This window comes from Arachis hypogaea, chromosome 17 (genome assembly GCF_003086295.3).
Source record: "Arachis hypogaea cultivar Tifrunner chromosome 17, arahy.Tifrunner.gnm2.J5K5, whole genome shotgun sequence".
In the NCBI taxonomy this organism is placed as follows: Eukaryota; Viridiplantae; Streptophyta; class Magnoliopsida; order Fabales; family Fabaceae; genus Arachis; species Arachis hypogaea.
Window position 1 is genome coordinate 125,520,124 of NC_092052.1, and position 14,944 is coordinate 125,535,067.

Sequence of the window (14,944 nt, forward strand, 5' to 3'; positions counted from 1 at the left end):
AATAGAGAACGAGATAAAAGAGAGAGAAAGATAAAGAAGAAAGACGAGAGATGGAGTTTGTTAATTTTGGAAGTTAAGAAAATTTTTTATTTTAATTATAATGAAAATATCTGGTAACATATTTTGATTTGTCAAATTACTAATATAAAATATGAATTATAAATTATATATAGAGTAAGAAAGATAGAGACACTTAATTCTGTTGTAACTAAGGTGTAGGATTGACAAGTTGAACTGGAAAAAGCTTCTAGAGATTTTTTTTTCCTTTGCTTTAAAGTATGATTTCCCTTCCAACAATGAATGTGAAAAACTGGAACATTTGAAAGTGCAAATAGAGCTTCATCAAGTTGAATCCAATTTGTTATTACTTTGTGATTAATGTACAAGTACTGAGCAAGATGCATTATGCATCGTGTTGCATTTAGATGTGACTTTTGACTATCCGTGGTGAAACTTGATTTATCAAATACCTTAGGAATCATTAATCACTGTCTTGCTTTCTATAGTCTAGTCTTGTGCTTAGGTTTTATGGTTTAGCTCTTTTTCATTTCAAAAGCTGTGATCGTTACCATGTAAATCTTGTATCAGTTCTGCTATGTTACCAACAGCATATCTGCCAACTTCTGCCAACTCTTATTTATAATTGTATTTCATGGAAGTATGTTCGTAGATGTGTCTAATAAAAATATCTTTTTTATAGCTGTGTTTAATAGAAGTGTCTTTGTAGATATATTTTCTAGATGTGTCTCTTTATATATGTATTTAAAATATATTAATTATTAGACACATCCACAAACACACTTCCATGAAACACAATTATAAATAAGAGTTGGCAGAAGTTGGCAGATAATATGTTGGTAACCTATACTTTTCCATCTTGTATATACTTTGTATACTTTCAGTTTCAATGTTAGCTTTGACAACACCATAAATAATGATGTGGATCGTTATAATGTTAGGCACATCACAATGCAATAAAAACTCATGAGATTTATCTTAATGTCATACAAGTAATCAATATGTGGCTGATAAAACCAGTCAAAAAAGTATTGGTAATTAACCAAAAACTTATGTAGAGGCAGCGGTGCGATGAAATTTGTCTTAGTAACCATGGGTATCAGTAAATTATTTGGGGAACGTAAATGCTGGTTTAACAACAGTTTAAGCGAAATTCAACGGCCCTAGTTCATTGGACATGCCGGTAGAGTTTCATAACAAACACTTAGTCAAAGCGAAATGTGTAAAAGTATTACAAATACATTGAATTCTTCTCAAATTTCCCTGTTTTCACAAACAAAATCAACAGATGTCATGCATGCTGGAAAGCTATCAGGATGCCTACAACTTGTTGTCGTCAATACAAGTAAAAAGGTATTAGATGGGGAGGCGGTTGGATAAAATGTATAAGCAATTTTTTCTTATATGAAATACATCAAACACATTATTATTGAATATTGACCCTCACTCCCAGTAGCAAGTAGCAACAAATTTTAGTAGTGTAAATAAAGCTTTCAAGGAGGTGACGCTTCTTGAGTGCTTAATGTACACTTTTTGGCATGTCTGTTTTTTTTTTTAACCACAAAATTGTCCTGGATGAGTTTGCTATCTATTTTGTTCATCGTCATCTTCTGCTTCTTCTCTCTCTTTGAACCCTAATCCAAAAGATTATTCTTGATCAAATTGTTATCTACTCAGTTACTAAGGATTTTTATTTTATATCCTTACATCAATATGCTACACTTAAACTAATAGGCTAAAATACGTAAACAAGCCAAAGGGAGAACAATTTGACACAAATAAGCCAAACCAAAATCTGATTCATCAATCCACCAAAGCACATTTCTATGTAGTTCGAACCAATATGGTTCGAACTCACTTTCCAAGTAATTCGAATACACTCCTCAAGTAATTCGAACTAGCTTGGTTCGAATTACACAGACCATATTTCGTTCTAGGCTGGTTCGAATTAGTGAGGACCAGAGCTATATATATATGGTGTGAACGTGAGTTGCTATCATTAGAGGGGGTAATATGGCTAGTGAGGAGAGTTTAGCAGTGTTGGTTCACCACAGAGGATCCATTAAGAGAAAAACTCATTCCAGTGTGAAATTCACTGATAAGGATCCTCTCTGTATTATCGTCAGCCCTACGACAAGGTATGAAGACCTTGTTAGCTCTGTACTGCTGAAACTTGGTCTGGAAGGTGTGAAACGGGTTAAGAAATTTTTTTTATCAATTTCCAATCACGGTGCTCCAGGAAACCGTAAAGTACGATTGTTTCACGATCGGGAGTGATGAGGACTTGCAGGTCATGTTTCATTTTCGCCGGCAGTTTCCAGAGGTGAGGACATCAGAACTGTTGGCAAAGTTGGTTGACGCAGTGTTCAGCTCGGGGAGTTCGAACCGGAATACCACCACTTTAGCCACGGTAGCCGGTTCTAGCTCCAGACCTGCCGTTGCATCTTCCTCCGTCCCTGCGTATGAGCCACCCGTCCAACCTGTCGCCTCTCCTTCGTTCGCTGTTGATCTCAACGGCAGTGTAGGCGACGAGGTCGGAGAAGGGGAATATCTGCGGACCTCTTTACAGTGTGCTGCACCGGCTGGGGTTGGAGATGGATTCTTGGATGATCCAGAGGACGATGATGTCGAGCCGGATATGATTGCTGATGACAGTGGCGATGATGTTGGAGCAAGTGAGCCTGCTGGGGCGGGCGGTGGTTCTAGCTCTGGCACGCAGCAGTACCCTCCACATTTTTTCTCTTTGGACTTGGATGCCATGAGGCAGGAGGGGGTTCCTGGGCAATCGGCTGGATTTGGCGCTAGAGATGCTGAAGGGTCTGCAGGTCTGACAGAGTTTCAGGTTGGTCAGCAATTTCCAGATAAAGAAGAGGCCCTGTTAAGTGTCAAGACTTACAGCATCCGACGAGGGGAAAGTACAAGGTCGTGGAGTCTGACTATCGCCGGTATGTGGGCAAGTGTTCTGAGTTCGGCAATGGGTGCACATGGTTGATTCGGCTTAGTCTCCGATAGCGCAAGGGGATTTGGGAGGTCAAACGTTACAACGGACCACATACTTGTCTCGCCACCTCCATTTCCAGCGACCACAGGAGTTTGGATTACCATGTGATATCGGCATTCATTATGCCAATGGTTAGGGCTGATGCATCCGTCAGCATCAAGGTGCTCCTAAATGCCACCGCCGCACACTTTGGGTTTAGGCCGACTTACAGGAGGGTCTGGTTGGCGAAGCAGAAGGCTGTTGCCCTCATCTATGGTGACTGGGATGAGTCGTACAACGAGCTCCCAAGGTGGGTGTTAGGAGTCCAGTTGACGATGCCTGGTACTGTTGCAGTGCTAAGGACGAGCCCTGTTCGTGTCGGTGGACAGTTGGACGAGTCTCGAGCTTATTTTCACAAACTATTCTGGACGTTTCCACCATGTATCAAGGCATTCCATCATTGCAAGCCCCTAGTTAGTATTGACGGCACCCATCTGTATGGCAAGTATGGGGGAACGTTGCTTGTCGCGATTGCACAGGACGGGAACTCCAACATACTCCCTGTTGCATTCGCATTAGTCGAGGGTGAGAATGCTGAGTCGTGGTCCTTCTTTCTTTCCCACCTGCGTGAGCATGTGACACCGCAGCTGGGTCTGCTGGTTATCTCGGACAGGCATAACGGCATCAAGGCCACGCTTGAGGCTCCTGATGGAGGCTGGTTACCTCCGTCTGCATACCGGGCATTCTGCATTCGACATGTTGCGGCAAATTTCGCCCTCACCTTTAGGGGCAAAGACGCAAGGAGGCTACTTGTGAATGCGGCGTACGCTAAGACCGAGGTCGAGTTCTATTACTGGTTTGATATTCTTAGGTCCGAAGACCCGGCGATGTGTGATTGGGCAAACCGGATTGAGTATTTGTTGTGGACACAACATTGTGATGAGGGGCGTAGATTCGGACACATGACGACGAATATATCTGAGTGTGTGAACTCGATCCTTAAGGGTGTCAGAAACCTTCCTGTGTGCTCGCTAGTGAAGGCAACATACGAAAGGTTGGCCGAATTATTTGTTTGCAAAGGGAGAGAGGCTGAGGCGCAGATGGGAACCGGACAACAATTTAGTCAGCACTTGGTGAAGTGTATAGAGGCCAACTTGAAGACGGCTAGGTGCTTCACGGTTACTGTGTACGACAGGGATAACTCCGAGTTCACTGTCGCATAGACAACTCCGACTAGTTCTTTCTCACTGGGTAGCTACAGAGTCTCGCTTGCATCTCACACATGTGACTGCGGATACTTCCAGGCACTTCATTTTCCGTGTTCCCACGCACTGGCATGCTGTGCCTACTCACAGCTTACATGGGAGCCTTACGTCCACCAGGTGTATCGTCTTAGTTCGGTCTTCAGTGTGTATCAGATGGGTTTCACACCTCCCATTCCGGAGGGTTTCTGGCCACCATATGACGGGCCGACTGTCATCCCTGACCCCAATAAGAGGCGTGCGAGAGAGGGTCGTCCCAGGTCCACTCGGATACGGACCAATATGGACGAGGCAGATTCGAACCGGCCAAAGAGATGTGGGCTTTGTCGGCAGCCCGGCCACACACGTCGGAGTTGCCCACAGCTCGGAGGAGCAGAGCACACACGGGGACATGATTAGGTGTATTGGTGGCTTTGGTACTTTTGTTATTTCAATTTCGCGTTTAGATTCCACTATTATCGGTTTTCTTACTTGTAGTTGGTGACTGATAGAATTTGTTAACGTTAGTGCGATGTACTTTGAATGGAATTTTAGTTAATGAATATGTTCTGTCTCCGCAGTTTTAAACGAAATGTATGTCTAATGCACACCGGAATAAATAACTGTACGAGTTTTATTAAGACATGATGCGGAAACTATGTTCGTAACTTAAATTGCTGTGTGGAACGAATTCTGAGTAATTCGAACCATGTTAGTTCGAATTACTTGGTGACTATTTCTTCAGTGTAATTCGAACCTATTTGGTTCGAATTATGAAGTTAGAGTTCGAACCAAATTGGTTCGAATTATGTGGCTATGGGTTATATTGGTTCGAATTACTTGGAAAGTGAATTCGAACCACATTGGTTCGAACTACGTAAAAATGTACTTTGGTTGATTGATGAATCAGATTTTACTTTGGTTTATTCGTGTTAAATTATTCTTCCTTTGGCTTGTTTACGTTTTTTACCCAACTAATATGTAAAAGAAACTACCATCCAAAACAGACAAATCAGACTAGAATAATTAGCAAGATTTTAGAATATGCTTAATGAAAACTCAAAATAGAATTAAACAGAAATAAACCAACTAATTAAAAAATTCACTTGGTCTTAATCACTTTAATGGTGATTGTAGTAAAATGCAACTATATTAAAAGGCAAATTATGTTTACTACATCACATCAGAATGCCAAAAACAGCTATATGCCAAATGGAACAAGTTAACAGCAGTTTCTTATTTAGGGTGTGTTTGGATTTGCTTTGGAGAAGAGAGAAGCTCGTTTGAGTTTCTTGAAAGCTTCATCTTTATGTTTGACAATATTTTTATGCTGTAAACGTAGAAGTGATTTCTGCTTTCAACCCAGGTTTACCAAAAGCTAAAAATTCTAGCTTTTCCGTTCACCTTTTCACGTTAGATTGAACTTTAGGTTCTATGTACCAATTATGTCCTTCATTATTCATATGTTTATTTTTTTTATAGTACTTTTTTCTAATACTCTCTTATGTATATTATTATTTTTTATAAAATTTCTGTTTTTTTATATGAGTTCTTTTACTGTTATTGTTATTTCTTTTTTGTATGGAATATTTTTTTTATTTTGTATTATAATTCTATTAATTCTATTAGAGTACTAAAAAATATTGAGAGTACTAAAAAAATATTAAAATTTATTTAAATATTTAAAATAAAATTATAAGATAACATAAAATAATTATTTAAATTCATGTCCTTTTTTGTAATTTTTTATCTAAAAATGATTTTGAATAATGTAATCCAAACAATATTTAGTTTACTATAATCCATTTTAAATAAGAATTACCAAACATAAACCACGTTAATACTAACTCACTTTTGATCAAAATCAATTCTACAAAATCAATTTTATACAAACCTCAGTTTGCAAACCGTAATCCAAACACACACTTAGTAGCATAGGACATGACAGCAATCAAAACTTGGATGAATTTACTTGCTCTAGAAACAGCAATATAGGATGCTTTTAACTTGTGTGGACACAAGAACGGTCTTGTGTATCTTTACTCTTCTTTGCCCCTTCTTTTTTTTAGTAATTACTCAAATCAGTCCCAACGATTTTAAAATCGAACATTTTAGTCCCTAAGAAAAATTAATACACATATCAATCCCCAAGATTTTACTCCGACAAACAAATCAGTCCCCAATTCATTTTTCAGCAAAGTAATTACTCAGATCAGTCCCAAAGATTTTAAAAATGAACATTTTAATCCTAAAAAAAAAATTAATGTACAAATCAAAGTAATTACACAATAATATTGTATTATATTTTTTGTATTTTTTAGACAAAAATAATGATAAATTTATTTATTAAATTCTTATATATATATATAGTCACTCAATAATAATAATAATAACAATAATAATAAAATTATTAGATATTATTCTACAAAAAATTCAAGATTAAAACCATTTGATATTTTTGTATTTAATATAATTAAAAGATGTGCTATGTAAAAAAATATGTTTATATTAAAAAATATGTATTAAAAAAATATTTTAATTTGAATTTATATTAAATAGATTTTTTTAATACAAACATATTTTTTAAAATAGTACATCTTTTGATTATATTAAATACAAAAATATCAAATGATTTTAACTTTGAACTTCTTGTAAAATAATCTCTAATAATTTTATTTATTATTATTATTATTATTATTATTGAGTGAGTATATATATATATATATATATATATATATATTTAATGAATAAATTTATTATTATTTTTGTCCAAAAAATACAAAAGATATAGTATAATATTATTGTGCAATTAATAATAAAAAAAATTTTTTGGACGGAAGACTATTATGTCTAACAGAGAGAAACGTTGATTTGTACATTAGTTTTTTTTATTTGGGGATTGATTTGGGTAATTATTCTGCCAGAAAATAAACTAGAGACTGATTTGTCTGCCGGAGTAAAACTTTAGGGATTGATCTGTGTATTAATTTTCTTTAAAGACTAAAATGTCAAATTCTAAAATCTTTGGGACTGGTTTACGTAATTACTCCTTTTTTTTTTTTTTTCTGACCTTTGAAAAAATCATAGCAAATGAAGGCTTAACTTGTTAGCTTCCATTTTGAGGGATAATTTTGAGACTTCTTTATACACTCTCAAAAAAAAAAAAATGGTATTGTTTTTTCAATTTCCTATCCAAAACTGACCCTACCCTTCCCTTATGTTTCCAAAGCAATTTGAAGTCCCTGGGGTTGAGTCAATTGTTATATGAATTGCAAAAAGCTCATCAATCCAAGCATGGATAAGAAGAAGAAGCAGCTGAAGCACACGGTGAACAAAGCAAAAGAGCAATCGAGCATGGAGAAGAGGAATCAGAATGACAAGAGCAAGACCATTCACGACATCCTCCCTCTTGATCTGATTCACAGAATCCTTCTGCTGGTGCCGATCAGACATCTGGCTCGCCTCAGATGCGTTTCCAAGCTGTGGTACTCTCTAATTTCCGAACCTGACTTTGCGGAATTGCATTTTCACCACTCTCCCGCTGCCACCAACGCATGCTTCTTCATGAAAAACTACACTATGGCTTACTTGGTTTACTTAGACGACAATGATGCATCAAAAAAAGTGGTGTGTCCCCCTTTCAAGAAGAAACCACCTTCTGATTTTGAGGTATTGGGATCCTGCAGAGGATTTATTCTCTTGCATCGATACCCACATTTTCTTGTGGTATGGAACCCACTGACTGGAGTCAGCAAAAGAATATCCTATTCTCATATTGTTAGTCGTCCTAAATACCATAGCTTTAGGCTTCCCTACAGTACGCATCTGCATGGATTTGGTTATGATGCATCACAGGATGATTACTTAGTTGTTGCAGCTTGTAGGGATTATGAAAGGCAAGAAGATCATTTGGAATGCTTGTCCTTGAGAACCAATTCATGGATTAATCTTGATGCTGTACTCCCCAGTCCATTGGATTGGTTTGACCACAATTCTTGTGGGTTGTTCTTGAATGGCGCTATTCATTGGGTGCCTTCCTTTCTTAAAGATTACAGGGATGCTATTCTTTGCTTTGATCTGAAGGAAAGGACTTTCTCAAGGATATCTGCACCGGAACAACTGCTAATCATTGCATGCCCCTTTCGAAGGCTCGCCCTACTAGGAGACTGCCTATCTTTGTATGGTCACAATTATAGTAGCGGTACAACTGAGATATGGGTGATGAAAGAATATAAAGTGCACTCATCCTGGACTCTCTATGAGATTCCTTGCAAAATCTTTCAGCCATTGTGCTTATCCAGTAATGGTGATATTATTGGAAGAGGTTATGATAAAATAGGGTACTTCATATACAATGTCAGAGGAGACATGCTCAAGCGTTTTAAAAATCTTCCTTGTCCGCCTCCCATCCGATACTGTGTATACAGAGAGTCTCTTGCCGTGTTGCCACTCCCTAGCGGCATTAAGGATAAGGATAAGAAGAAGAAGGAAAACTGTATGTAACTATTTTCCTATGCTTTGAAATCTATTCTCATTCGTTTTCAATGCATTGTGATTAATGAATAAGTAATGTGCAATATGCATTATGCATCAAGTTTCAATCAAATGTCACTTTATTCCATGGATATTGAAATTTGAATTTATCAATGCTTAGGGAATCATTAATCATTGTCTTGGCTTCCTATAGTCTGGTCTTGTGGTGGAGTTTCAAAGTTTAGATCTTTTTCATGACTAAAGTTTTGACTTTTACCAGTTCTGCTTTTTGGCAGGCCATCAAGTTCACCATCAAGTTTAGGCTCTTTAGAATCACCCAAGATTCAAACAGAGAGAGAATGAGGAGCCAACATATGAGTGGACAACTTGCCACTTGGAGAAGAACATTTGAAAAGTGCAAATGAAGTTTAGTCTCTTTTTCAATCCAATATATATTTTGAATCAAATCTAATAGTAATATTTCTTAGTTGGTTATGCAAAACTTATAGGTTTTATTTTGCAGATTACATAATATACTCCTTCTTTTAATCTTACCTTTAGCGTTGTTGTTTTTAGAAGTTCACTAGCAAATGATGGCAAACCCAGAAACAAAAAGTTACAGTATACCAGAGTTGTTTTATTTTGAGTCTTGCTTCCTACACTCTAGTCTTGTGGTGAGGTATGTTTCGTTATTGTGCTGAGTGCTATACATAAGTATATTTTTTCTCATTGATTGTATCTGGTAATGAAACCTTGTAGCATGTTGATATAATTGTTATAGTGGTGTAAATTTTACATTTTATGTATGCCTTTCAACATTATTTTATTAGGTACTTTGTAGTTTTAGGATTAGCTTTTAGATATATTTTTATTAAATGCAATTCTGAACTTTTAAGCTGAGGTGTATGTGGAATATGATAGCAAATGAAGACTTAAATATTGGATAGCAAATGAAGACTTAACTTGCTAGCTTCCATTTTCTTTAAACCCCTTTCTGAATGTGTAACAGAAGATGGAAGCTATTGCACTCTAAAATTAATAGGTTAAAAAAAAGGGGATGGCTGAGATTCATGAGCAGAACTAGATACAAATAAATATTTTAGATCGAAATGTTAAATATGCCTTTCTTAATAGTAGGGATAATTTTATATTTGATCCCTCTTCAATTTTGTAGTGCATGTTCTTTCATTTCGCTTTCAAACTATTAAGGCAGTGTCCAGAAACTCAGAGAGTAACCATAGAGGAAAGAAGATTATGCTTTAAATCTACACTATTTAATACTTTGTTCAAAATGCAACATGGAAAAATCCTTTGAAACATAGGCCTATTTTATATATTTTAGAGTTTAGATTGATCTAACAATTTTGATGATCTAATACTTTACTCGATGCAGCAAAAGGCAGAGAAAAAGCTAGCAGCAACGGAAGAAAACAACCACATGTAACACCACCATAAAATCACTTAATTGCAAGATAACTAGAAATTCCAATATGAACAACTATAGTCTATAATTATTCTCAAATGCACTTATTTTGGCAGCTAATTTTGCCTGCATCTCTCAGGGGCCAACACATAGTATCTTATTTTTGGCTACTTCTGTAGTTCTTTATTTGGTTGTATAGGTCTAACACTAGTCCTTGACTCAATTCATTGTAAGTTATTTGTGTGCTATGTTAATAACTCAATACTATAATTAACTACTAAATCATTTATCATATAATGTATATATTTAGCCATATAAAAAATAGTCACTAAATTAATTATTATATATTTGTCTATAAATACATGTATTTTTTTTTAACCAAATTGAGTTGGTCGAGTGGTCAGTTCACTCGCCAGCAACTCATTGGCCAGACCTTTAAATGAAACTCAGATCCACGATAGATTATTTAGTATACACATAATATAATTATTGTTATTTTATATTTAAAAAAAAGTTTAATTACTTTGTTAGTCTTTATGTTTTATCGAATTCGCAATTTATTATATTCGTTTTCTTTCAATTGGATCTTTATATAGGTCTTTTCTATATCAAAAGCATTAAAATTATTGGAATAATCCTTCTAAAAAATATGTGTTTAAAGATCTCATTAGATTCTTTTTTGTGAGTATTTTTAATTTGTAAAAAAATATTTCATTAACTCTACTATTTTTTTTCTTCACAAATACATAATTACAAAATTAAAAGAAAAGACGAATAGAGTAATTAAATATTTAAAAATCAATCTTTTATTACTAGGCTATATTTTATTTTATATGATTCACACATGTGAGTTACGCTGGGGTTATGGAGTTTTAGGGTGATATATAGTATATCCTGAATCCTGTTTAGGGGGAAGAAATCGGACTGCCCGATTTCTTTAAAGAGAGAGAGGGTGACACTCGAATAGGATATAGATGCAACGAAGTCAACCACGGAAGCAGCTGCATGCGCACCACGTGGAAGCAGTACGAAGGTGACACTCAGCACCACGTGGAAGCCCGATTTCTTTAAAGAGAGAAGGGGTGACGCTCGAATAGGATATTTAGATGCAACGAAGTCAACCACGGAAGCAGCTGCATGCGCACCACGTGGAAGCAGTACGAAGGTGACACTCAGCACCACGTGGAAGCGTGGAAGTAGTACGAAGATGACACTCGCACCACGTAGAAGCAGTATGAAGGTGACACTCAAATGAGATATAGATGCAACGAAGCCAATCATAGAAGTAGCTGCATGCACCCCACGTGGAAGCAGTCAAGCAGTACATGTGTATTGTTCGATTACTAAAATCGGACCGCCCAATTATAGTCCTTTCAATCGGTCCGTCCGATTTATTCTGCGTAATCATCACAATCCAATAAAACACCATATACCTCTGTAACCATATTATATACCAATAATCACTCCATATCAAAATTAAAAAAACTCTTTATATACCCATAAATTTACAAAGATGAAAACTAGGTGCATGCACCTGAGTTTCCACATAACAATTTGGGGTTAATGCTTTATAAGTTTATCTAATAATCCCTTGTGTTCACAAGCAGATTCAAATCCCGTGTTGTACCAAGGCAGAAACCCTAACAAAAGAACAAAGCTGAAGAGTGATCGATCATGGAGGAGAAGAAGCAGAAGAGCATTAACGACATCCTTCCTCTTGACCTGATTCAAAGAATCTTACTGAGGATTCCGGTCAAACATCTCGGCCGCATCAAGTGCGTTTCGAAGCTTTGGCACTCTCTCATTTCCGATCCACACTTTGCGGAATCGCATCTTCACCTCTCTCTTGCATCCACCCATGCGTGCATCCACAAAAAAAACTCCACGGAAGCTTACCTTGTTCACCTAGAAGAAGCATTCAACGACAAAAATTATAAAGTAAGAGAGGTATCTTTCCCTTTCAAGAAGCCGCCACCTTCTGAGTTTCGTTTGATGGGATCCTGCAGAGGGTTTGTTCTCTTACACCAAGAGCCACACTTTTTTGTAGTATGGAACCCACTCACCGGATTCAGCAAAATAGTATCTTACTCTTGGTTAGATATTGTTCATCGTACTAAGGGCAGGTACTTTAAATTTTCCGGTAATGCGATGCTGTATGGATTTGGTTACGATGCGACACTGGATGACTACTTAGTTGTTATAGCTTGGATGGATAGTAACTGCCAACTCTTAGATTGCTTCTCCTTGAAAACCAATTCATGGATTAATCTTGATGCTGCAGTCCCCAAACCATTGGGTCTTACGGAGTGGCGATCTCGTGGGTTGTTCTTGAATGGCTCTATTCATTGGTTGCCTTACTATCTTGAAAAACATCACAGTGATGGTCTTCTTGTATTTGATCTGAAGGAAAGAAGTTTCTCAAAGATATCTTTGCCTGAACAACTCAAAATGCGTGATGCTGCCACATTTCTCATACTAGGAGGGTTCCTAGCCTTGTGTTCTCAGGACTATGTTGGATGTAAAACACACATATGGGTGATGAAAGAATACAAAGTGCATTCATCTTGGACTTTGTATGTGATTCCTTGTTTAGAGTTTGAGCCTCTATGCTTATCCAATGATAGTGACGTTGTTGCAGTAATATATAGATCATTAAAGTTTGCCAAATATAATATCAGAAAAGAACTGCTCCAACGTTTTAGATGTCCTCATTTTCAACTGCAGACTTACAACTGGACATGGTGCACTGTATATACAGAGAGTCTCTTGCCGTTCCCTAGTAATAGTAAGCATAAGGATAGGAAGAAGAAGAAAAATGCTATTTAACTATTCTGCATTGTGCATCAAGTTGTATTCAGATCTGAGTTTTGACTATCCATGGTGAAACTTGATTTATCAAGTGCTTGGGGAATCATTAATCACTGCCTTGCTTTCTAGAGTCTAGTCTTGTGGTGAGGTTTTAGGGTTTAGCTCTTTTTCATATCTAAAGCTGTGACATTTTACTATGAAAATCTTATACATGCTTCGTTGTTTCTGCTGATTGCTATAGATAAATATACTTTTCTCATTAATTTGATTGTATACTTTCAGCTGCCATGTTAGCTTTGGCAACGCCACAAATATTTTTTAGCTGATGTGTATCCTTATAATGTTAGGCACATCAGAATGAAATCAAACACATAAGATCTATCTTAATGTCATACAAGTAATCAATATGTGACTGATGAAATCGTTAGTCAAAAAAGCATTGGTAATTAACCAAGAATTGATGTAGAGACTGAGTTGGTTACTTGAACTAGGTGTTACCAAAGGGCAACTACATAACCTAATTTATAACTGAAGAAATAAAGAAGAAAAACTGGCAATGAAACTGGACATGCCAGTGGAGTTTCATAACAAACACTTGGTCAAAGCGAAATGTGTATGCGTATTACAAATATATTGAGTTTTTCTCAAATTCCCGTTTAGTAAAGCAACTCTCAAAGACTCAAATACATCAAACACATTATTATTGAATATTGACCCTCACCCACCAAGTAGCAACAAATTTCAGTGTAAGGCTTCAAAGGAGCTGACACTTGAAACAACACATACGCATATAGTGACATGGCGTTTACACTTCTTGACCTGTCTTCTTCTTCGAAACCAAGAAATTGTTTTTTTTCGTTGAAACAAAAAAATTGTTCTTGATCAGATTTTTATCTAGTCAGTTACTAAGGATTTTTATTTTATATCCTTACTTTAACTTAATACATTTAAACTAATATGTAAAAGAAACTACCAATCTAGGACAGATACATCAGACTAAAGTAGCTAGCAATATATGGATGCTTTTCTTGTTCAGTCAAAATCAATATCAAGATTATTGTTGATATAGTCAAGGACCACAACTCTGAAAGTTCATCCCAGTTGCAGTCTTTGATGATCAGATGTTGGAGAGATGACATTGCACCTTTCTCTAGTATCCATTCTTTGACACCCATCCCTTTCAAATGAAACACTTCAAGATTTGGGAAGCTTTTAGCGGCAAGGCTAAGAGAGTCTTCACTGAACATCCCTCGTGAGGTTACTTTGAGAACACAGAGGCTGGTAAGTTCTCCCAGACTGTTCAAGAAACTGTAGCTAAAGTTAAGCTCATCAAGATCATACATCTTTATATTTATCTGGGGAATCTTTGAAGGAAATTCATGTGCCTTTAATGTCAATTTCTTAAAGTCCACTAGTTTTAGTTTTTCTAAATTTTTAAGGTGATGCAAGCCTTGTAATAGTTCATGCTCTGTACACTTACTTTTGATATTCCACTCTAATCCCAATTTTCTTAGTTTGGAGAATCTTCCATTAACAATGGAGGACATTATCACTCCTTTAACATTGACAAGTTGGAGGATTTGGAGATTCGGCAAACAATCTTTTCCTGATGTATCAGGTGGAATGGTTTTACTAGTCACACATAACATCATTTCAAGATGTTTCAGTTTCTTGAGCCTCCATATTCCATACGAGAGGTTATAATGGGAAGCAAGCTCAACAGTTAAAGTCTCTAGATTCCGAAGGGTGCAGATTGGATCAGGATGATCCTCTTTTGGACAGTCTACACCCCGATTGAGTCTCAAGTATCTTAAATAGATGCACATACTCATATCCTTGTGTATAAGCTTTTGCAATTTTCAGGATTGTGTTACAAATTTTGAATTCTAAACTATGTTGTGGACACTGTAACAGTCTTGTATCTCTGTTTCTTTCCCCTCTAGGCGGCTCTATAACAAAAAAAAAACTACTTTTTTTAATAGAATAGACACCAAAAAATAT

At 36.4% G+C, this 14,944-nt stretch overlaps 2 protein-coding genes across 3 annotated transcripts; both read left to right on the forward strand.

Moving 5' to 3' along the window:
• The first annotated feature begins 7,354 nt into the window (after positions 1 to 7,354).
• Positions 7,355 to 10,432, forward strand: LOC112766729 (F-box protein CPR1). 2 transcript variants are annotated; one of them, XR_011875663.1, is made up of 3 exons: positions 7,362 to 8,734; positions 9,009 to 9,391; positions 10,106 to 10,432. XR_011875663.1 is itself a non-coding variant. In XM_025812620.3 (2 exons), the coding sequence occupies exons 1-2, from the start codon at positions 7,504 to 7,506 to the stop codon at positions 9,032 to 9,034; spliced, it is 1,257 nt and encodes a 418-aa protein (XP_025668405.1). In that variant the 5' UTR covers positions 7,355 to 7,503; the 3' UTR covers positions 9,035 to 9,514. The 2 variants fall into 2 exon arrangements, 1 of the variants encoding a protein (XP_025668405.1); XM_025812620.3 differs by lacking the exon at positions 10,106 to 10,432 and having other exon boundaries at positions 7,355 to 8,734; positions 9,009 to 9,514.
• A 1,182-nt stretch (positions 10,433 to 11,614) lies between these two features.
• LOC112767399 (F-box protein CPR1-like) lies at positions 11,615 to 13,206 on the forward strand. The gene has a single exon (XM_025813260.3). The coding sequence runs from the start codon at positions 11,810 to 11,812 to the stop codon at positions 12,959 to 12,961; it is 1,152 nt and encodes a 383-aa protein (XP_025669045.1). The 5' UTR covers positions 11,615 to 11,809; the 3' UTR covers positions 12,962 to 13,206.
• Positions 13,207 to 14,944: the final 1,738 nt, after the last annotated feature.

Bases quoted from the DNA above. Each gene is read 5' to 3' on its own strand.
- LOC112766729 (XM_025812620.3), top strand. From the start codon at position 7,504: ATGAATTGCAAAAAGCTCATCAATCCAAGCATGGATAAGAAGAAGAAG. The intron at 8,735-9,008 runs GTATGTAACTAT...GCTTTTTGGCAG, and splicing joins TAAGAAGAAGAAGGAAAACT to GCCATCAAGTTCACCATCAA.
- LOC112767399 (XM_025813260.3), top strand. From the start codon at position 11,810: ATGGAGGAGAAGAAGCAGAAGAGCATTAACGACATCCTTCCTCTTGAC.